The sequence below is a fragment of the Manacus candei genome, unplaced genomic scaffold (assembly GCF_025592945.1).
Source record: "Manacus candei isolate 608988 ecotype Guabito, Panama unplaced genomic scaffold, ASM2559294v1 h1tg000018l, whole genome shotgun sequence".
Taxonomy (NCBI): Eukaryota; Metazoa; Chordata; class Aves; order Passeriformes; family Pipridae; genus Manacus; species Manacus candei.
In genome coordinates this window covers 1,749,857-1,773,357 of record NW_026138066.1, presented here as the reverse complement: position 1 = coordinate 1,773,357, position 23,501 = coordinate 1,749,857, and the positions used below count along the sequence as shown (strand labels likewise).

The window sequence follows — 23,501 nt, the reverse complement described above, 5'->3', positions numbered from 1 at the left end:
GAAAAATTTTTATTCCACATTATTGACCAGTTTAGAAGGCAGATTTCATTTTGATAACCTGGTTTTTTTAATTGAAAAGTCAATTAGCAAAAGATGTGTTCTTTTGCTATTTTTATTCTCTCAAAGAATAGAGAAGAAGATAGCGCTGTTTCCCAGTTGCTGTGTGTCTTCCATTAAGTTTTACTGGATTCTCCCAGATCCTTTAAAATAATTTGTTGAAATAGGATTTTTTTCCCCAAACAGCTGTTTCCTCTTATATTTAAAAGAAATCCACAATCACTCAAGAGGCAGGAGGGTAGGAGGGAAGATGTAGGTGTGTTGAGACTTTTGAAAAGAATCTGCCTTCTTAATAGTAAAACTTTGGAAGAAATAAAATCATGAGAATCTGAAGGATTTTTCTTTTAAGAATCTCTTCTCTGTCACATACTCCCTACTTTCATGTTTATCTGGTTTTTTTGCAGTGTGATATTTGATTTTAAGTTTTCAGGAGTATCTGCCTTCACTTTTTGAACTCACAGTGAGAAACACTCCATCTCTATGCTGTGTTCTCCCATTGACTCTACTGGCTGGTAACAAGGTGGAACTATTTGCTGCTCATGCCTTATAGATATAAGTAGGTATGTATGCTTCTTTAAAAATGAGGCAAGAGTTGGTGCTAGAGTGTGAAATATTTGCCTCCCTGTAGCTTAATTATTGAAAAATATTCCATGTACCTGAGAGGAATGCGTTGGAAGAGAAGTGTTTTATCTCCACTAGCCTAGTCAATCCCATCAGTTACATTCTGCCCTTTCTTCCAACCTATTCTGATTTCCCTTTGTATGAAATTTGCCCTCACTCATAAATTTAGTGTCAGTTCATCTTCTGGTTTTGACCCTGTGGGGTGGTGCAGCTTGGAGCTCTTAAAACTGCACCATTTGCTGAATGGAGCAAATGACTTCCCAAGCATTTCATCCTGTTCTCCTCATGTCTTGCATCTAATTGCTCTGTTTATCAGCTGGTACTTCTTAGAGATACAGCAAGTTTTTATCTTGTTAATTACTGCAAGTGGAACTGAGGAGTCATTTTTGATTGTGCAATCCAGGCGCCTGAGGAAAATTCTTGCTGTCTTTTGTCAGACCACCTCTGCCCCAAAAATGGCTTTTCAACATCAGAACTGCATTAATAAAATGTTTATTTAGCACCTTTCAGGTTGAAGGATCCAAAAGCACTTTACAATTAACTACACACACCATCACTGAAATGCATCCAAGCAGAAAATCAGCAGACAACTCACTGCATACATTTCAAAAAGAATGGTCTTTTGGCCAGAAAGCAAAGTAGAGGCTCTAATGACCTGTCGCAAACGGGATTCTGATTTTGGTTTGGTTTTTGAAGGTCTCATCTGAAAAACCTACAAGGTAAAGCTGCATTCAACCCAATTTAGCCACCTCAGAAAAATGAAGATTTGCATCAGCCCTGCCAAGATTAGAATCTGTGGTGCCAGGGAGTCTGGCCTAATCCTAACCTGACATTTAGATGACTAAGCCATCACCTCAAGGCAGAGAACATACCCAGAAAGTTCAAGTTACAAATATATAGTAACACAGTGCTGTTTTTTCATCCAGAATTCAGCTGTTTATACATAAACATCCCACATGTACAGTCTCTGCCTCTTTGCAAGCACCAGGCATTAATTTACAGACCTGTAACTGTTCCAGCTTTGGGGGAAGGGGAAATGTGACCTTCTGAGCTTGAGTAGCTACAATAATCTTTCCAGGTAAGTAGTAGAAGGCACTTGGCATGGCTGAACAAAGCACCTGGAAATTCTCTATCAGGAATGATCCTCGTTCCCTAGGAGGACAGAGGTTACCTGCAGTCTTTCCAGCTGTACTGTTGACAGTTCATAAGAAGTATAGGCCAAATAAATTTTGAGCAATGTCTCCTTTTCTACAGAAGTATTCTCAAATGCTGGAAATGTCTCGAACGTACACAGCCCAGTTCTTCCCTGTTGCAACTCACCAGAAGAACCTGGGCATAAATGTGGCTTTGTTACTCCTAACTACATCTCCTGACTGTAACATGGATTACGATTTTCATTTCTTCAGCAAACAAAAATTATAAGGCTATTTTTATACAATTTGAAAGCACTTAATACAAAGTTACATTAATACACTGCATCATATGGCCTATCCATGGAGAAAATACTGAAATACTATCATAGGGCTGTTCAATACTAGTTTTTTTCTTTCAACTTTTTATCTTAATACTAGAAAATATATAAATCATTTACATGACTTTATGCAAAAGAAGGCACAGCCGGTTATAGTTTACACAAGCACAATGCATAATATGCAAGAAAAGGGATTAAAAAGAAGCTTCACATCCCTATTAGATACATTGTTGCAAAACATTAAGAAAAGTACTTCAACAACAGAAGTGTTCAACACTTGAGAGCTATGATATAAAAAAATTATAATTCATTTAATGCATAACAGATTTATATATACTTTTATATATAAACACTGTTGAAAAATGCTAACATAATAAAAGTAGATTATCCATGTAATGAAAAGTGCAAACCGAAGTAATAAAGGGTTTCACAATGTCCTTCTCATAACACAGGAAAAACTAGCCCATAGGAATGAAGTGTTAAATCCACCAGTACATCCTTGGCACGATGAGGCATCATCAGGATTTCTGAGCATTTGGAGAAAGCAGTACTGGTGAAGAGGCTCTGTCCAGACTGGGGAGTGGCACTGGTATGTGACCATTTAGCAGAGTTGGAAACTGTAAGAGGCCAAAAGGTAAAAATTACTCTTTATCTCAAAGCATTCAGCCCAGAAGCACATGGATTTAGCATTAGCAACTGGCTCCAGATGGTTTCAAGGCTTGTGATGTCTATACAGTAAGATATATATCCAAATGCCTGCATCAGCCATTAGGAATGCAAAACAGAGGACAAAACATGACTAATTTGTAAATATATGGGGATATAGAAATCTATTATTGGCTATATTTTATATAAAAATTCACATAATACATTTATCATTGCCCTGGGAAAGTGAACACTGTAGAGAAATCTTTGCCATCCATTCTGTTTCCAAAAATGTTTTTCAGCCTACAGCCTATTAATTACAATACATCCTTTTTGTCTGCCCTTCTTTAACACTATGCAGGAAAGACCTTTGCAAAAGTGAAAGTCGAGATGTAAATTTAGGGCAGAAAAAGTACAATTGGGAATACAAAGCATGGGGAAAATTACTCTCAAGTAATTACAATTTCTCTCTGTATTCACTAAGAAACTACAGCTACACCAAATCATTCAGCATGTGAAGCAGAATAAATTATTTATATTAATCTGCTACTTCTGAAATACCATGCAGAAAAATACTTATTCAGTACAGAAGCTGTATATTCCTAGTTCTGTAACTTACCTGCAGTGATATTTATTGACTAGTTCTTAACATCTGACCTGAGAAAAAGTAAAGCAAGTAGGTGGAATAAACTTGCTGCAGCATGAGGCGAGAATTATCCCAGTGGTAAATACTGATCTGGCCTCAAGGCCCAGCTCCACAAGCTTGAGAGAGGCAGAGCTGAACAACAGAGCTCTCAGCTTCAAGCATCTGGTGTATTTTTACCTCTTAGAAGATCCGTCCTTCAACAGCCAACTCTGCTGTAATCACTCCCTACACATGCACATAATCTGCTCATAACAAGTTTACTCTTCCACTAAGATGTCAGTTAATGATACCTGTCTTCCACCATTCTGTTGAAAATCAGGCAGAGCAGCACAGGCTCAGCAGCATGTGCTGCAAAGGAGGGGCTGGCACCATGCTCCTGGTGTGGCCAGGACTGCCTGATGCCTCTCTTTTAACCAAACCAAATTTCAGGAAATGTTTCCGTGACTTCTGCCAAGATTCATTAAAACACAGACCTGGATTACAAGCTCTTCCCTGCCTAGCTGCATGGAGTGTGGGCTGGCTTTGCAAGGAGTCTGAGGAGAGCTCTGCCTTGACACCCACACTGCTGACCCACCAGTTCTCAGTGGGGTTGGCTGGCCTTCAGGCTGTGGTTTTCATTTCCAGTTTGCTGTTAAATAAATCGTTGTGCTCTACAGCTTGTCATTGTGGCCTTTGACTGAATCAAACATCGTTTGTAAGGCCCTTGGGGTCTCTCAGAAGGGAAAGCCAAGGCCACTCCTCACTTTCAGTTCCCACAGGAGATGGCCAGTGTGTATCCATAGCTGTCCAAGCTCATTCCAGGCCTTGGCGCAGGCACTTCTCTCAGATGAACTGTCTGGTTGATTTAACTACGTGTGCAAAACTAAGCTCCAATACAAATTACTGAGCTTATCTGAAACACAAATAAGGAGCCCTGAGCTCCATGTGCAGCTGTCCCACTGGAGGCAGAAAGGCTTACTCCCCCAGTGCAGACTGCACCTGAGCAGAGCACTTGAGCTGAAGCCCAGCCCTGGATTCAGGCAGTCAGTTTCCCTGAAGGTTCAGAGACTAACACAGGGTCCCTGTCTAGCAGTATCTTCCTCCTCTGTAAGTGCTGGCCCTCCACAGCAGTCGAGGTGTTGATTCCAGGGGTGACCCTGCATTCTTCAGCTGCACAGATGGCCACTGGGTTCCTGTGCTTTTTGCCAATGAGGAGAACAGCATAATTTCTTCTGATTTAATGAATGGGCTGTTTTGCAGCAGCTACAGCTGGAACTGCTAATATCATCTCCACCATCTTCTTCCTAAGCCTCAAGCAGATGCTGCAGCTGAGTGCTGTGGCCATCATGGTTTACTCAATAACTTTTGAGATGTTTACTCTGCCAATACCCACGAGAGAGTGGACACAAAGCTGCCTTTCTGCTGTTACAGAGAAGTCATGCTCAGCAGTATGTCCTTGGTTGAGGACACATGGATAATTTGCAGGGGAACTGGAAATGGAGCCTTCAGGTTCAGAGTGCCCTTACTGTAAATACAAATATGTCTTTCTAGAGTGAGAAATAGCTAATTAAGACAAGAGGATAAACCTACACCCACCTTACTGTGTGAGACCCAAACTGCTCTTGGTTTTCCCAGAGCTGTGTTCCATCCCTCTCCTGGCTGGTCCTGAACTGGTTTTCACTCTTTTCCAGAAGCTCTGAGAGCTCAGTTACCTTCTTTTACTGGGGTCCAGCATTTATTTCTGTTTCCCTCACACAGCATGTGTGTGCTTGCTGCAGTGGACACTGCCCTGCAGGTTCTGACTGTGCCGCCAACGATTTAAAGAAGGTACAGGTAAGTAGGCAGGCCTCTCTATAAGAAAGTGCCTGTTAACTCCTGTATTTTCTTAATCTGTTTGAAAAGCTCCAGACTGGTGTAAGGAGATGTCTCTTCCACATGTGCACCTTTAGCAATGAAACCTGCGCATTGGAAAGACCTACCTGGAAGAGAGTGTTTGGTCCCTGCAGCCTGGCAGGACTCAGAGGAGCAACAGGACTGAGGCTGCTCCAGAAATGAATGCTAGACAGCAGCGGGCTGGGGGTCAGCAATAATCCATTGGGGGTCTGCAAGACAAAAAAAGACCCCATGACACATGGCTCAGGAGTTACAGCTCCATCCAGCAGTCACCACCCCTACAATCTTACACATCACCTACTGGCTCCATTTCCCAGTTAATTCACACATACAGCATGGTCAGCACCAGCTGCCCATCCAGCCCTGCGTCCTGTCTCGTCAATACTGGATACCCACACATGTAATAATCCTTCATATGCAAATGGATTTAATTTCTGTTTGCTTAAGGAGAAGCAGTTATTGTTTATGTGAACCACACTCATGCAGCTGTGTAGAATAATACCATGTATGCCCCAATGCCTGCCAACTCTGCCTAGGCTTTTTCAGAATCAGTCTTTACCTTCTGAAGGGCAGCAATTGCTTGACCTGACTGCAGCTTTTCAAGTATTAATGCAATCATGTGTGGAGCCAAAAGAGTCACTGCCAGCCTTTGAAGTTTACTCCCCTGATGGCGCCTTGTCATAATGGAAGAGGCTTCAAGAAACTGGCAGTGCCCAAGCTGACATGGGGAGGGGCAAGGGTATGGGCTGGGTGCCCAGAGGGATGGCAGAGAGCACAGCTGATTGTCTGAAAAGACTCAAAACGGCAAGAACTAAGAATGCAAAGCTTTTCCCAACTCAGAGGTGTCTCATTCCAGTGCCATGGTGTCTAAGAATTGCTAGGAATGCATTCAGCATTTCTAAGCACAATTGGAGGGGAGGTAGAGTTAAAGCACGTGCAAATCTTGATTCAAATGAAGAATCACTCAAATTATTCTGTATACAGAGTAACTTCTATCATTCCAAAATAGAACGTGGAAGTGATGTGACAGTTTTGAAAAAGTATTTGGCGTAATGAGTTAATCTCACCAGTAATCTTGATGCCAATTATCAAAATCAGTCCTATTTACCAAAGCACTTAATGGATTTGAGTACACACTTAGCAAATAAGCATGTGCTTTGCTGTGTAGGACAAGTGCCTCAGTGCTCTGCTGAACTGGGACACCCATTTTTCCAGACTTTAAAATATGTATAGAGAAGACAGAAGACAGATGATAGAGAGTATTTCCCATAGTAACCAGCACACCATGCATTCTGGTACCTGCTAGCTTCCCACCAGGACAGAAATATAAACTCCCACATGTGGCAATTGCAACTGGGGTCGCACTTAACAGCTGCTCACACCACGGACCATCACACCCCGTTACCAGGACTCTGCAGTGAGCAGGCTCACACAGGCAGCACCACAGGTCATGTGGATTTTCAAATATGACAAACATTATTTGCATAGCAGCACCTGAGGGATCAGCTGTGGTGTTTGAGGCTCTGTGCAAACACACGGGAATACAGACCTGCTGTGACGTGTTTGCACTGGAATTCACACCAGGGTCAAACAATTAGTTTAACACTAGCAGAAGGGATAGACAAGGAACAGCAAACATTAGAGCCCTCCCAGTGATTCAGGTGTCTGAAAGGCAGTTTAATACAAAGAGGTGGTTTCCCTAAGGAATCTCAGAAGAAGCAGGGTTTGTGGAGAAATGTGTGCAGGGAAAGGACACTGCCACCTTCCTTGTGCTGAAGAAGGTGGATCAGAAACACCAAATCCCATGGAAGAAACCACAGTTATGTCCCAAGGAGTAATAAACCTGTGGTATCACTGGGAAAGCAAAAGGTGTTGATGCAGTAAATCAGCAGGTGTAGTGGTCCCAGGAGTACCAGTGAAGTCAGGGTTGGGATATATTTGCATGACAACAAAAGGGGCAAAGAGCGGGTGGAGGCCTGGAAAGGAGAAGACTTCTGTCTTGATCTCACCAAGTGACAGCTCTTGTCAAGATAGCTGAAAAAACAACCTTGACAAGCAGGCACCTGTGAACAGCCCCCTTACAGTCGTTCTCTTCCCACGACCATGGCGCTTTCATGGGGCAGGAAATCAGCAGCACCAGCAGGAGCCCCTTTCCTGTGCTGTATTACAGGCTGGTGCTCCATTGGCAGGCAGCTACTGATGGAGATTTACGGGACTGACAACACACTGAATTAGGTCAGGATAAATACTCAGATCTACTTACAGAAGAGCCTACTAACCTTAAAACCAGAGATGTAAGCAGCAAAACCCATCAACATTCAACTAAGGACACAGTACTAAGAGCTCCAGTGAGCAGCCTCGGTTCTTTACTTTTGCTCTAAGAAACTACAGATAACCAGAACTGAAAATGCTGTTCTTGAGAGAGTCTTTTGAAAATAATGAGGAAAAGTTGGAGGTGTTTATTCCTACCTAGATACAGCCAGAGAAGGTCTTCAGAGAGAGAGAGATTTGAAACTTAGTTGCCCTCGGTTCATCTCTGGAAGCATGCTAACATGCCTACCAGCAGTGCTAGCAAAAGCTCATGTCCTCTGATGAGGAGAGCACTAGTGTCTGCAAGTTCTGCCAGAGCCAAGAGCCAGCCAAAGCAAACCTCCAAATCCGTTTAATATGTAATGCAAAAAGAGCACAGAGCCTCCCAGGCTTGTTCTCAGTATCACCATCAGCCAATCATCAAAACCACCAGAGGAAACATAAGTGTAAACAACACCACAGGATAGGCTATCCCTAAATTACATGTGGAAATTGATGTGTCACTTCATTTTCTGCCCTCATGCAGCTGTACATCTGGTAGTAGATGTGGAACCCATTGGGAAGTTCCTACTTAAAAATGTCATTGTAACCTAAGTATAGGAACAGTTTAAATAGAAATAATTCATAGCACAGAGAGGATTATGTTAAGTGACAATGCTCATGGCTCCTGACTTCTGACAAACAATGTGCGTAAGTACAACCTTGTCACTTTTAGCTGTTAGATCACAGACAAGTGCTGTCACACATACATTACTTCCCAGATCATTAGGCATGTGCTGGAGCCTGGGTGGTGTCTGTGGATACAAAACGGAGCTGGCTGCAGGCACACTACTTTGTCCCCAAGGAAATGGCATGTTGTAAATGTAACAAATGCTAAAGCAGAGGCCTGAAGAAAGACTGTGAGTCAAAATTATATATCCACATTGGCCAAGGGAGAGACAACAAAAGTAATAAGTATAAATAATCTGCAAAAGAAGCAAGTGCTGAACAAAACCGAAGTATCTCTCTTTGAAGCTAACGAAATGGAAAGCTAACATTTCTCTACCAAAGTAAGGTACTGTATGCTCTGACACCCTCAAACCTATTTTTCTGTTCTGAAATTGATTGTGCTCACAGGGCTCCACCCTAGAGTATTCCTCAGGACTAGCAGGTGCAGTAGAAAGCCATCTGAAATACCCTCTCAGGCCACAGGACCTTCTCTGAACCTACATTACTACTGGAGCAGACATCCTGTTCTGCACTTGCCCCATGGCAGCAAGTGTATCCTACTAGGATCTGATAAAACAGAGAATGTTTGAGATATGATGCATGTTCTTCCTTGGATAATGGGATGAACAGCAGATCCAGTCTAAATTATCCTTTAGTTATCTTGCATCATGGTGTTACAGTCCTCATGGCCTAAGCAGCCATCCCGCTGAAGGAGCACCACAATCCTCTACCTAATTCCCTTCTACATCTTTCAGGGCAGTAAGTACACTAGTTCATAGATTAATGGGGAAATTGAATGTTTAAAAATATAATTACAAAATGAGGAAATAATTCTCTGTTCATACTGTGTTTGGGGGCAGCAGTAGATTAAAGTGGGTTTGTAATAATTCATGCTGTCATTGTGTCTGGTCGGCATCTGATATGATTTGTCAGATTTTCTCCCTACAGGCAGAAACTGTGGTTATACCACAGTTAGAGGTCATATGAGTTTGTCAATCACCTCAATTTTGGTTTGCCACACTTCTGTTCTTCCTGCCAAACGTAACTTCACTTAAAGGCTTTATGATGTCAAAAATTACAGGTGACAGCCTTTCTTGGTGACACAACTTTGTATCTTGGTGGTTTACAGGTGAGCCTGAACTGCACAAACTTGCTCTGCAGCCAGCTGAAAATAAGAGCAAGTGCTGTGCTGGCTGAGAGTACTTGCTGACACTCTCACTTCTGCCAGGCCTTCATGCCACGGGCACATGACACTGCCTGCACCAAACACCTCCAACACCCCCAAGAGGTGTTGGGTAATGAGGTAATGGGATTCTGCATACAATATGTCTCCTAGACAGCCTGAAGTGAGTGATGGCTTGTAACACACCTTTGTATTTATTTATTTGCCGTTTGGTTTGTTACATTCAGTGCTAGTATTTGCATCGTTATTTCAGGGCTGGGGATCTTAAGGGGTGTTCCTCAATTGGGATAATTTTACTCTTGGTATTTTTGTCTAATTTTGCAGTGGTACTGTAAGACAAAACTCACCAATGAATGCACTGAGTCATATCTATGTGATTTTCCTCTTCTGCTCTGAACTCCTAGATTTTTTTTTTCATAGACTAGCATGAAAATGAGAACTCGCTCTTGACATTACCACAAATAAGTGATTAAAAAGAACAAACTAATCTTCTGGTTATTTAGTAGGTCTGTGCTGAAAAGCAGCTCTGGCAAGTACTCTGTTGATCTGCACAACTTTGTAAATCAAAACTGGTTTCAGAGCCTGTCTTAGAAACCACTTCATTTGCTCCGTATTCAAAAATTAACGAAAAGGTCACACTGTTTGAATGGATACAACATCTAGTAGAGGAATCTAACCAAGCATCCCATAATGCACGTGCTCAAGTTGTGATCTACAAAACCCCTGTGGTTTTCTCTGTGGCTTTTTCCTGTTTGTTTTGTAGACCTGGAGGCTGGTTTGAACTGATAAACAATTCACTAACGGCTCCCTATCTCCTTAACCCTTCAGGCAGTCTGTCAACTGTGATGGCTTTTCCCACACTCATGTAGGAACAAACCCCAGCAGGAACCTACTTTCCACCCCTTGTTCAGACCACTGCTGTGTTTCACTCTTTCCCATATGATTTTTTTTCCCATCAGATGATGACAGGCCAATAGAGCTAACACTCTTGGCTACTTGGAGGGAATGCCTGGAGACAAGCAGGTATTACCTGTGCAGTGAAGAAAGCTGGAGTCAGGGATCCCGAAGGAAGCGCAGGGCTGTTGAGGGCGATGGAACCGATGTCGGTGCTGGAGAGAACCATAGGTGGGGCAGAAATTTCCAAGCCTTTGGGTTTTTTAGCCTTTGGGGGAAGAGATGAAGATTTTGCCTTGGAGCCTGAGGAGAGGTTCAGAGGCTCAAGGGAATCTGAGTCGTGGCAACTGGACTCAAGGAAGAAGCTCCTGTGTTCTGTAGGGAGGGGTGAGGTGGGAGACAGAGAAGGCGATCTGGAGGAAGATGATGATGGAGATGAAATGCTGGCACTGTTGGGTAGCATTAAGGAAGATATTTTAGCTGATACTGAAGAGCTGAGGAAAGCAGAGGCAGCTGCTGTTTCAGAAGTAGAAGGCAATGACACCACAGGCCTCGTAACTTGTTTGTCTGTTTTGTTTGTCACAAATCTGATAACAGTCCGAACTTCTTCGACTGGTATGTTTCCTTCTGACTTCTCCTCCAGTTTTTCTGTTTTGATTGGCTTGTAAGGGTCTGGCTGGTTCTGCAGAGAGTTGATAGTGAAAGAGGAGTACAGGCCCGAGTGGATATATTCATTACGGCTTGTGCTTTTCAGTGCTGACAAGCTGTGCTTGTGCTGATCCCTGCTCTCAGAAGGCATATTACAGTCGCTGTCCTGCAGCAAAAGGCTCTCTCTGCTGATTTCCACAGCATGTGGATCCATTTTTAAAATCTCAGGAAAGGAGACAAACTTGTATACAAATTTTTGTCCGATCACTTTCTTGATGATGTTCTGCAAATACAAAAGAAGATGCTAGAAATATCAGCATTTCAGAGGCACTCAGTATAGCAAACACAAGGGTAGGGGGGGCACTGCTTCCTCATCGAGTTAAGCAGGTCATTCCTTGGGGCTCTTAATGCTGATCACCTTTGGCTCATTCCAATACCTCTGCTCTGCCAGGGAGTCCACCCCCTGCTCCTCATGTGTCCAACAAAATCTCCATCACTAGGTGATAAAAACCTGCTGGTGGTCTGTTTTACTTCTGCTTCCTCTGAAGCAGCTTGGGAATATTTTCTTTCCAGTAAAAGCAGTTCTGCTGCCTTGCAGACTTGAGCTATGCCACCGTTTGCATTCCATAGCAAAGGCAAACTCCTTCACTTATGCCTCCCGAAACCAACACCAACTACCCTGAGTAAGAAGTACTCTCGGAGTGTCCATAAGGGACAAAACCACCTTAAGCCTTCTGGCTCCAGCCATTTACCCTCTCTTCCTTACACCATGCAGAAGGATTGAACTAAACTGATGGTGACTGACCTTCTTTCAATGGTCTGTGAAAAATGCAAGCGCTTGCATGGGCTGGAAAAGTACTTGCATCCTGCTGTATCCCCGGCACTATCTCCAGGCTTGCATTAGGCTCGTGATGCTCACTGGTGCAGGCAGAAGGTTTTCATCAGTCTAAACTGACTATTGAAATTAATGATTGAAAAAATCCCAAACCTCTCAAAGGTTTGTACAACTATTTCTTTTTCTGTAAGTGTCCCCTTTATGTAAATAACTGATTCCCTTTGAGATCTTATTTCCAGTCCTAGCTCTCCTCCTGCAAACCCAGGTATGCTGCCTGCTCTAACACAATGCTTGCTATCACCAAGGATATGTGAGCTCCTCTGCAGAGGCACTTTATGGCACCAGGCTGGGCCTAGGAAAGGGACTGGAACACTTAATTACCACCCTAAGCCAAGTGCTGCAGAACACAAGAAGCAATGCTCTTCTCGAAGCCCCTGATGGAGAGTTTGTCTTTGAGTCACCTCTGAAAAACCCTTTCAAAAAAATAAAAAAGAGGAAAAAAAAAAGGAATACAAACATCATCCCTTTTTATATAAGGACAGTACATAGTGCTGGGTGCTTGTAGGGCCTGCACTACACCTTGTTTTGTCACAAAAGCAAGGCTGATTTTGTGAAAGAAGAATCTGCACTTGGGTATCAGAACCTCTTCTGTCTTTCAGCTGAGCTACTGCACTCTGTAATTCATCTGTCCTGACTGTCCTGGCATTTCATTCAGGGCACCTTCTTGAATACAAAATTAATCCTACAAAGAGCCCTGAGATGTGGCTTTGCATCACAGGTCAGGAGCTGTGGCACAAATGGAAAAAGTTGTTTCCCAAGTTAATAACAGGGATCTGTAGCAAGGAGGAGAATTAAATTCAGCAAACTCAGACTAAAGGCACAAAGCTGCCCTCTTCCATGCTGAATTGTACACATATCTACCCACCTGACAGATGCTGCAATGCCTTTTTTTCCCCTTCAAAGGTTCAGGACAAATAGTTAGCCCACAGGATCTCAGTCTGCATGAGCTTCACTTCCCATGGCTTTGGGCTTGGCCTAGATTTTTTTTTCCTGCTAATTAGGTGAAACATTGGATGGGTGCACATTCTGTGCACTCCCAGTATTGCATTCTTTTTCAAAAAGGCAAAACCTCCAAACTACTCACATATGAAAGGAAACACCCCAGCTGGATTTTTGTTTTCTTTTTCTAATATATATATTTTAATTCAAAATAATACCTCCCCTCTGCTCCTGGCAGCTTTGAGTTACTTTTACATCAAGCACTGGCAACTGAGATCCTCCTTGGAAAATGTGACTCCCAGCAGAAAAAGAATAAATGTATTTAAGGATGGCACTTTTTCACTGATGCAGGCTTGAAAAGGGGGAACATTGCTATAAAAAGAAACTGAACAGGATGGTGAGTTTATACTTCCTTTGTTATTATTAAATGTAGTTATATTTTAAGAAGGTTGCAGTGTCTCTCCTCTGACTCCACCAGCCTGCAGCAAAGACCCACTTAACGATGGCTGGAGATGAAAAGGATTCAAGTGCAGATCCCTCAAGCACTTTGCAGGCTTCTCTTAAATGTGTAGCCTGAGGAAATCTCCATCAGTGTGCAAGAGAAAAAAGGACACAAATTAATGAAGTGCCTCTGAAATGCCACTCACTTTCTTATATTTTTTTGACAAATAATTGAAGTGAAGGTAAAAAGCAGCTTATTTCTACCATCACCTCAGTGATCTGTCAGAATCATTCTGAACTGTGATGGTTCAAACCTCAAAAGACAGTGACAGGCACCATGACAAGAAGGGGTTTTCCTCCCTCAGTTTGAAAGGGCAAAGAATGCTTCCTTATATGAAGGACTGCATTTGCAGGAAGACTAGACACTTGCTTGGTAGCAGGAGAGTCAGTATATGTGCACACAGCCCCTTTTTTTGTTGTTGTTTGAATTTTCTAGGTAAATTCCCTCATGAGCAGGCTTGCAATGAGTGCTAGTGGCTGCCAGCCAGGGCTGCTGGGAGCTGGGGAAGGCTGGGGCCGTGCAGCTGGGGAGGAGAAATGGGCAACCACGCCAGGAGCAGGGGCTCCAGTCCAACAGCTTAAAAAAAATCTTACCAAGAGACAGCGCTCTTGCACACTCAGAGAGAGGGCAGGGAGCAGGAATACCCCTTTTCTGTTGACTTCTTGACTGTTCTTTACACTTCCTCTCCTCTCTCTCCAGTCTGCAAAACAGTGACTACAGGAAACATGACCATGCCACCCCATTGAAAAGTGCTTTGAAAGCTGGGTAGAGCCCTGCCCAATGTTTGCTCCAGCTCATCAGCCGTGTTAGGGAGCTCAGGCTTATTCACACACCAGCATTTCAGGCACTTGCTTCATGAGCCCCTCCAAAGACAGCCTCACCCAAGAGCTCTGAATCACCACCTGGACAAATAGGTCTCTCCCTGTCCTCCACAGAACAGCTGGCTGAGCTGGATGCCAAAGGCTCAGTGGCCTGGTTCACCCTGCAGCTTAAACTAGACTATACTGTGGGGGTATTTGTGTCAGCTATACATATGCACTACTACTTTTGGAAGCCCTCCTGAAATCTATCATGTGTTTGTGTTTTATTTTCATCAGCTCTGACTCCTATTCCCTGTTTGAGCCATTTAGAGCAAAGGTGTAACTATACTACCAGTGTGACTGAAGGATGTTAGTGGCTTGGCTCAAAGCTCTTAGCTAGCAAGTTTGCTGGCAGGAGCCACTCAGGAAACTGAGCTGAGAAATGGGATCCACCTTCTAGTTGAAGTTCAGACTAATGAGGGGTCTCAGGAGCAGGAAGACCAGATTGGGACTTTTCTCTCCTCCTAGGAGGTGACGTGTAATCAGGGTGCCTGAGATCTCAAAATTTGTGGCAGAGCAGGATGAACTTGTCTGTAAGTACTAAACATCCCTGCTCAGGAAAGAAGAAAGACCACAGCTGTAGCTGCTGCTCATAACTTCCACTGGGATGTGTTGCAAGTTCCCTAGCTCCAAGGGTACCGAGGGATGCAACACGTGTAGGGACACTTAGGCTACAAATTCCTCACAGGACTCTGTCCAGGCTGCTTCCAGCTATTGGGATCCCTACCCAGAGAGAGGGCTGCTCAAACTCCAGCGTCTGAAGCGCGTAAGCTGGCAGGAGGTACCTGTAGCTGCATGGTTTGTTCTGAAAGATGGGGGTGTGCCCATATCAGCATGTGCAGGCAGGCAGATTCTGCTAACATCATAGACTATGCAGTTATGCTTATTATACCGTGTGTGTAGAAGCTGGATTTGTGAAATTTTTGATGGAGGCACAGGTGCTACTACACTGGGCACCTATACTGACCTTTGGAAGATCAAGGCTCTCATTTAGCTGTATTTTGGTCTTTCCTCACCCACCTCCATCTAGAAGACAAAGGCCATTTCTCTGGCTGGCACCTTTGGCCAGGGTCTCTGCTCTCTCTACTGCAGTTCACTGGACATCCCTTTCCTCTCACATCAAACATGAGCAATTTTATGACTCTTTTCAAGGCAAGTGTTCTTGGTTTTTCTCCTCTACCCATCACCTCTTACTGAGTATCAAATTCTTTACTCTTTACTCCCATCTCTCCATACAGCACAATATAACCACCTTTATGCCATTTCAGTCAAGCACTTTCTTGACTTCCACACATCACTCTCAAAAGAAGCACCTTCCAGTTTTCCACAAAGGTATTTTCTAATGCTCCTTCAAGTATTTCCTCGTAACACCTCTGACTTGTGCCACTACAAAAGGAATAGCCAGCACTCTAGCACCATCACACTGCTATTGTTTCTTTGCAGGATTCTATTTCCCCTGCGCTATCTTAAAAGAAAACCTTGCCAAAAGCAAAATAATAGTTTCCATTATCACTTTATATCCTGAAGTTCTGTAAGCAGACAAGAAAAGGACCCTCTTCCCAAAACAAGTCTTCCATGCTGCCACACACACTTGAGCATTAAAAATAGGAACTAGTAACCAGGATACTGGGTTTGACCTGTTATAGGAGGGGAGCGAATGTGCTGGACACCCCTGAATCTTGAGGGCACCCGAGCAGCTCTGTTCCCTGCACCATCATGAAGCAGCCATATTATTTATATACAATACATCATACTGCCAATCCATCTAAACAAGTGGGCAGCCTTTAACTGAAACTAAAACTGAAACAGACTGAATAACACTCACTGAGTAAAGCCTGGGGCCACATACTGTTCAGAGAGGATGCAAAATTATTGAATAGCTGCTCATCACAACAGTATGTGGCTGTGTAATTAAAGATGCAGCATAACTCATGCAAACATTAAGGTTACCCAGGGAACTGTGATTCTTGTATTTCCTAACTTCTGAGGGCTTGACTTCCATAACTGCTACATCCTATTAAAGTCGGTATCTGCATGTAATTTCCTGGATTTGCCCTCCTTCCCTCAATAAAAAACCCTCATGGGAAAAACTCACTAGGTTCCCTCTTGTGTTCTCATCTTGAAATATTCATGGGGACTTTTAGTAGCCCTGAAGCCCTTAGAGACTTCCAAAAGATATCTGCCATTATAACTATCAGAAAAACAAAGTAACTGGGCAACTTGAACAAAAAGAAATTTACTAACCCTATTTATAAAAGTATTTTACTCTACATATCAAACTAAAGTGCTCTGTGTGGGAATGGCATCGAAAGGTTTTGTTCCCTAAAAGCATCAAAAGGGATTTCTAAGCAGCAGAAGTGTGTGACGTGATGGACACAAGCTGTAGGTAGAGAGAGTGCAGGAGGCCAGCACTATCTGTCATCTGTTCTGCTGTTCTGTTGAAGCAACAGGGGAAATGCATTAAATAGAAATAAGGGGGGGGCAGAATTTGGGTAACAAATGAAACAGGAAATGGAATCTTCAGATTATCTACAAACCTTTAGCAACCATAATCATGGAAGCAAATTACAATCAAGACATGCCATACTCTACATTTCCTGGGGTGCTTTTTATGTGAATTTAGCATAAATCTAGCCATCAGCCTCAACAGCATGTCATGCTTGTTTTCAAAGCCAGGCTAAGGAACTTGTCCCAGTTGTGTTATTTTTCTCCAGTACTGGAATTAATTTACTTTTACGTTCAGATGAATCAGATGATGAATTTTAACAAGCCAGTGTTCCCCCCAAGCAAAATGCAGAGCTCATAAACCCCCATTTATCCAGTAATCAGTTTTTATTTCTCCATGGTGAATAATTCCAAAGACAGACCATGAAGCATTAGCTCAGTGTCAGCTGTATGCATTAGGAGGAGAGGGCAGTCAAGAAGGAAAGGTCCAGCCCATGTGCCTTGGATGGACAGCTTGTGTCCATCATTTCTAAAAAATCACTGCCCTTTGTCTCAAACTCACATGCTGCCAGATCACTTGGGTTATAGGTAAAGAAGTCCCTGTCGATAATTCCACAAGGCAAACTGAGTCTTGTCCAGAGTTCTGCCTCTTGTCTTTCCTGCTGCCACTCCCTTGTCTGCAACACGTTTATCCCATTTGCTCAGTGTGCAAACCATTTGCCCCAGCACATCCAGCTGCCAACATATCCATCACTGCCAACAGCTAAGAAGGAAACAAGGATCTCAAAAGGCTCCTTAAAGCTACCTCAGAGTCTAGACTGCTCTTGGTTTATCCCACAAATTGGTGAATGGTCCTGGGGAGAAGAGCACAGATGTCTGAGAGGCTCTTTCATCTCACCAGCCCTTCCGCTTTTGTTGCAGAGGGGAAAAAAGAATGTCAAGGAGCCTTTCCTTCCCTTCACAACTTCTTCCCTTCTGTGCTATGCAGGGTAGACTGAACTGAAGGCAGAGGAAGTGTTTAGGACTGAACCCACTGCTGAGCACTCGCTGCCAGTCTACTAGGATTCATTACTATCTTATGCCAGTATCTCTCACACTTCAAAACCCACAGAAGTTGCCCTGTCCCTTGGCACTCCCCCAGTAATCCACCTTTTTCTACTGTCTGGGAGCCTACAGGACACAACACACTATATCCACACAGAGAGTGAGAAGCACCCATTGTTTTCAACTAAAGGAGTTACTCCTTCAGTTTGAATAGGAGTTTCAGCCATAGGTTTGGTTTGGGGTTCAAACCCTGATCACAACACATCCAGGAGCTATGACCTCCATTGGGCCGCAGAACTCCTGGAAAAATGGCCAAAATCCTTGTGCCACACTTAGATAAAACTGTCAGACAGAAGAGAGTGCACAATCCAAGAAAGCAGCTGTAGGAACAGCAAGCAATTGCCTCAGCCACAGCCCTGATGAAGAAACTGTACAGCCACTCTGGCAGATGCTGCATGAGCAGAGACAAAACAGATGACAAAGGTATATGTGTGCTGGGAGGGGGGAACTGAAAACAGAAGAGGGGTTAAGAAAAAAGTTAAAGCTTAAAAGAAGCAAGGGAATCTCAAGTAAGGAGCCATTATATTCCATTAATTTGAAGAGATCAGACAGATCTCAAAGTGCTACAAATATCTGGTCCTTTGTTTTAAAGCCATGTCTGTTCAGTCAGTAACTGCATATTTGGGCTCTGCCTGGCTATGCTGTTCATGCACATGCACCAGGCACTCTGTCTCCATTGATCCCAGTCAAGTTTATAATCGGAGGGGTTGGAGCAATGTAATGAAGTGAGCTTCCCCATGCTGAGCAGAAGCCTTTTTAGCACTTAGCTAAGGAGAATTCATCATACCAACTGCTCAGAACAGCCACTGCACTGTCCTCGCTGAATCCTTTTGTGCCTCAGTCAGGCCACCTTTGAAACACGTTAAGTGGGAAAATCTGACTTCTAGTGGACAAAACACTAACAGCTCTAAATCTGAAACTAAAAAAGGAGTCCTTGTGAGTAATGAAAAGTCTGATCATCAAATTGTTCATAGTTAATTTGCAGTCAACATGATTTTGGTTGCTGTGTTTGACTGCATAACACCCAGCCCAACTGTGCCCTTCAAGAATTAGTGCACTACAAATAATGCATGACAACAGTACTCTGAGCTCAGTCCAGAAACAATATCTAGTTTCCTCTGCCTTGTGCAGGCAGCAAGCATGCCATAACTGTGCTGGACACTGGTGTTACTCACTGTGTAATCTCATATCACCGCCTTTTCTGAAAATCAAGATGAGAACAGACCACTAAGCATGGCTATAAAGTTTTCCTTTTTAGTATACAAAATCTGTAAAAGTCTTTCTTTTTAATATTTAATCTACAAGAATATAGGAAATAGTAAAACCTAGTAATTTAGAATTTAGATATATTTTAAAAAATATCCATTTAAGGGGAACTAGTCCTGAAAAAAATTAATATTGGTAAGTAAAAGCAATATAATGTTCATCCAAAAAAGGCTAGAGAAACAGTTTGGAAACTCCTTGAATTTACTGGAGTCTAAAATTGAGAAAGGTGAATATGCAAGATTTGCGTTCTACAAGATTTGTGTACCTGTGTTCTATAATTTTTTCCTTCTTGTATCTTGACATATCTGAGAGATTTCCTTTCAATATCTGTTACAGCAATCTAATACATATCCTGGCTACTCCCTGTTCTCATTTTGGCATTCTCTGTTGTACTGTCGTCACCTTGCTTCATGCTCAAGAATAAGACCAAGGACTAAATGTCAAAGTGAAGGAGAGTGACAGTGATCTTATGAACCCCACTATACTGCAGAAATTTTATTTTCAGAGGTGCTAGCTACCAGCAACCTCTATTGACCTCTTCTAAATTGTGGGCATGCTCATGATGTCTGATATTCAGAAGCAAATAGAACAATCTAACTAATTCCAGATTACTATGTTCATATGTTATTATTTCAGATTACAGTTTTAAATAAAGAAGTTGAAAATGGAGCTGCCAATAGCTAACAGCTCTGCACTAAGTGCATGCCTATCTAACTACCTGTAACCAGTTTCCAAAAGTGCACAAAAAACCCACAGCTTGCCAGTTAGTTAAGGTCTTACTAGTTCTATCAAACCCCAACAGATGTATCTGTGGAGGAGGGCCAAAATCCATTAGATTTAGTAAGGGAGAAAAACTGGATGAAGAAACCCATATCAAAGCACGTTTCACCCGGAAGATAAGTTCTGAAGTGAGAGTAAATTTAACATTCTACAGCAAGTAGAGTCTTCAGCTGAGATGAGCTCAGCATGAGACTACTACCTTGAGAAACAAACCCAAACATATCACTGCTCTGACACCCACCATCTCACCAGCCACCTTTCCCTGCTTGCTACTCTCATTCTGCACCTTCATCCAGTAAGACATCACATTAGTGCTCTTTCATATATATTGCTGCTAATTAAATGACAGAAACATGTAATTTAGACTAGTGTTGAAGCTAAGTCAGATTTTGTCCTAAAGTGATATAGTAGAAAATTTGCAAACTCCTAGAAACACCGAGCATTACCAGAGGAATAGTTACAATGAGATCCTGCTGAGGAAATACTGCACTGTCACAACTGTAGAAGTGTTTCAGCATTGTATTTCCAGCTAATACAATTGCAGTAAAGATATACCAAAAGGCTCAGGCAAGACTAGCTAAAGCACTGGTCAGCAGGTTCTATGGTCCAAAAAATGTGTCCCATGAAAATGCAACCCCACCCTCTATGCTGTTGGGTTGTTTGTTTTTTTCCTTGTTTCTGACTCAGGCAATACTTGCTAGTAAAGCTGCCATTTTGCCTGCTGCATTGCAGAATTCCTGCTTTCTACCATTCCAGAAGATCTTATGCAGGCTCTAATAATCAAGCAGTTCTCCGTTATCAACAGTTATTTTATTGTTGTCAAAAGCTACAGAAAATATTGGGCAGCCAAATGCATAAACACATAAAAGCATCAGTAAGTGTAAACCCAGGTCAAAACTCCCCTCCTCAGGAAACAGGATGTACAGTGTTTTCCTGTGCATCTTTTAACCTCTTATCTCCACTGTGATCACATTCAATACTGTTGTCTGTTGTAAAGACTAGTTAGAGGAACTTCTGAATAGCTTCCACTGAGAGGAGAAATATTAACTGGTAGTGTTTCAATTTTCTTAGTTTGCATGAGAATAACAAAATTTACCTTGTCATAATAGTATCTGAGCGCTCGGCTCAGCTTGTCATAATTCATATTAGTTTTGTTTTTTCTGAGTCCCCACAGCTTAGCCACTTCTTCTGCCTTGAGTAGCTTGAATTCGCCATCATTAGACGTCCAGCAAATCAGGTGCTCATGTTTCTGGTCTAGCAGCAACTGCAAAAGGAACTGCCACAGTGTGATTGCACTCTCCATACCTACAAAGGACAAAGGAGAGCAACAGTGTGAAAAACATCTGGGAGCAAGTGTTCCACCCAACACTCGTTTCAGTAATAAGCTCTGTGTAGGAGTCATCCCAGGTAATTGAGAAAAGGGAAGCTACTATATAATTTACAACCAAACATCCACAAAACCTACAGGTCTTCCACTCCTCTTTCAGTATTTTTTCCCACTGCTATTTTCTGAAGCAACACATAAAATAGAGGAAGTATTTAGAAAAGCACTGCCCACATAGTTCATGTGGTACAAGGTCATCTCCAGTTGGTGTCTTCCATTCAATGTATGCAATTACACTTCAAAGGAACATATGGGAGAAGGAGAAAGACTTGATGTAACTATCCACTGAAATGGGACTGAAAACCTGCTCTTTACTGTCATGGGGAGTATAATGAACTTGTTCAGGTACGTCACTGTGAAAAAGGGGCGGACGAGGGAAGACCAGAGCAGTTGCCTTTAATTAGAGGACCAGAAACCACACTCATTCCCCCCTCCCACCACACACACTTGTCTTCCCAGTATCATATAGCCTTTGCCTATTTTGTTTTTTCCAGGGCCTGAAATTACTCTTGCTGCTTCTGTTTGCCAATTCAAATAGCTCAAAAGATATTCTTTATCTGTCAGGAATGCTGAAAGTTCAGTACCCTTAAGTGCAGTAAAATAAGTGATATTTACCCTGAACCTCTCTCTAACAGGGATCTTTTATTATCATAGGTACCGCTGAGAACTATATTGGAGGAATATTTTTAACAGTGCCTGAGTCTCACGTCTAAGGTTGTTTGAATATTTTTTTTCTCTGCTAACTGCCTGTGCTACTGAGCCCTTCCTAGAATAAACCTTTTGTTCAGGCACTGCAATAGAAGGATAAACTGAAGACTAGCTATATTCGAACTGCTTAAAAATCACAACTTAAAATCTGGGATTGTTATCACTGATAACAATTTATCATTTTAATGAAGATGCAGCTAAAATTGACCTTTTAAACTAGAGAAATAAAAAAATAAATTTTCACCCACTTTCAACACTCCTAGCCTTCGCATGTTAACATTGGTTCAAATCATTTTTTCTTGGCTTCTTCTGATTCTTAATTTGGACATGTTATGTTGCACAGATTTATTGCTGGTATTGCTGGGTTGACTATGGTGCTAATGGGGCTAATTATTACCTAACCTACCTCTCTGCATGTAACAATGGATATTTTTGTTTTTATCTAGACAAGCTCACAATTTTTGCTTATTTTGTTTACCAATACATTATTGTTTGTGCCCTAACAGATGACATGGACAGGATGCCAGGCTTGCTGCCTGACGCTTCCCTGGATGTGAGGACCACAAGAGGGCACAAGACTTCCAACTATCTGGAACAGGCGGCTGCAGGAACAGCTGCTTCTCCAGGTCTGCCCCAGCACAAAGGAAATCACGGTGCATAAGGTTCACTAGTATAAAGAAACATAAACTACATAAACTTCACTAGTGTAAAACAAGTTGATGATACTAGAGAACGCTGTCAATAGTTTTACAGAAAAACAGGATTTGGAGCTGTGCTTTGGTCCAAATAATTACAAACTACACTGGCCAAACAAGGGTTTGCAGAATTAATGATGGTTTTATTATCCCTGCAAAATCCTCAGTTCCCTAATTAACTGAGAATCCCGCCTGCATGACAAGGACAAAAACACCTATTCCTGATGCCCAGCTGTATGACAGAGTAACTACACAGCACCTCCAAGGGTCATTAGAGGACTCCCAGGACTGTTAGGGATCCTTGAAACAGAACTGCCTGTATGGATGGTTTGGCACTTTCAAAGGTTTGCATTTGCTTCACTGCAATTCTATTCAAATATAATACAAATTATACAAATTTCATACAAATTTTTTTCCGCATAGTGTAAGGCAAGAAAAAAAAAAGTATAGCTAGAATTAAATATATCTGAAAATTACTCACTTTACAGTCTTTAAAAGTTCCTTTAAACTACACCATCTGAGCAAGTATTAACCTCTTTCGCAGATGATTTATCTATAACTTCACAGATAATAAAGTGTCCCTATACACAGATACACATCATATATACTTTCTAATTAATATTTATAAATTTTGCAATTTACTTTGCTAAAAAAGTGTAGTTATATACAACCATATTCCTTCAAAATAATCCTAGTTTCTGTATATCATGTATTATGCAGTGATACCCTGCACAATCTCAGCTTGTATCATACCACACTTCCAAACAAGAAATCACAAATGGAACTTTTTTTGCCCTGGAAAATCATTAGTAACTTATAAATATCTTTCTTCAAAATTTCATTAAATTGTGTACAGGTGTTCCATGCT

The 23,501-nt window shown here is 42.2% G+C and overlaps 1 protein-coding gene across 1 annotated transcript in view; it reads right to left on the bottom strand.

Moving 5' to 3' along the window:
- Positions 1-1,154: 1,154 nt before the first annotated feature.
- The window catches only part of ELK3 (ETS transcription factor ELK3), a 38,211-nt gene continuing 15,864 nt past the window's right edge, over positions 1,155-23,501 (bottom strand). Inside the window, exons 2-5 of the mRNA XM_051784074.1 lie at positions 20,943-21,151; positions 10,544-11,338; positions 5,399-5,521; positions 1,155-2,766 (exon numbers count right to left, since the gene is read on the bottom strand). Coding sequence (XP_051640034.1) covers positions 2,668-2,766; positions 5,399-5,521; positions 10,544-11,338; positions 20,943-21,149 — 1,224 coding nt within the window. The 5' untranslated portion in view covers positions 21,150-21,151 and the 3' untranslated portion in view covers positions 1,155-2,667. The remainder of the gene's footprint in view (positions 2,767-5,398; positions 5,522-10,543; positions 11,339-20,942; positions 21,152-23,501) is intronic.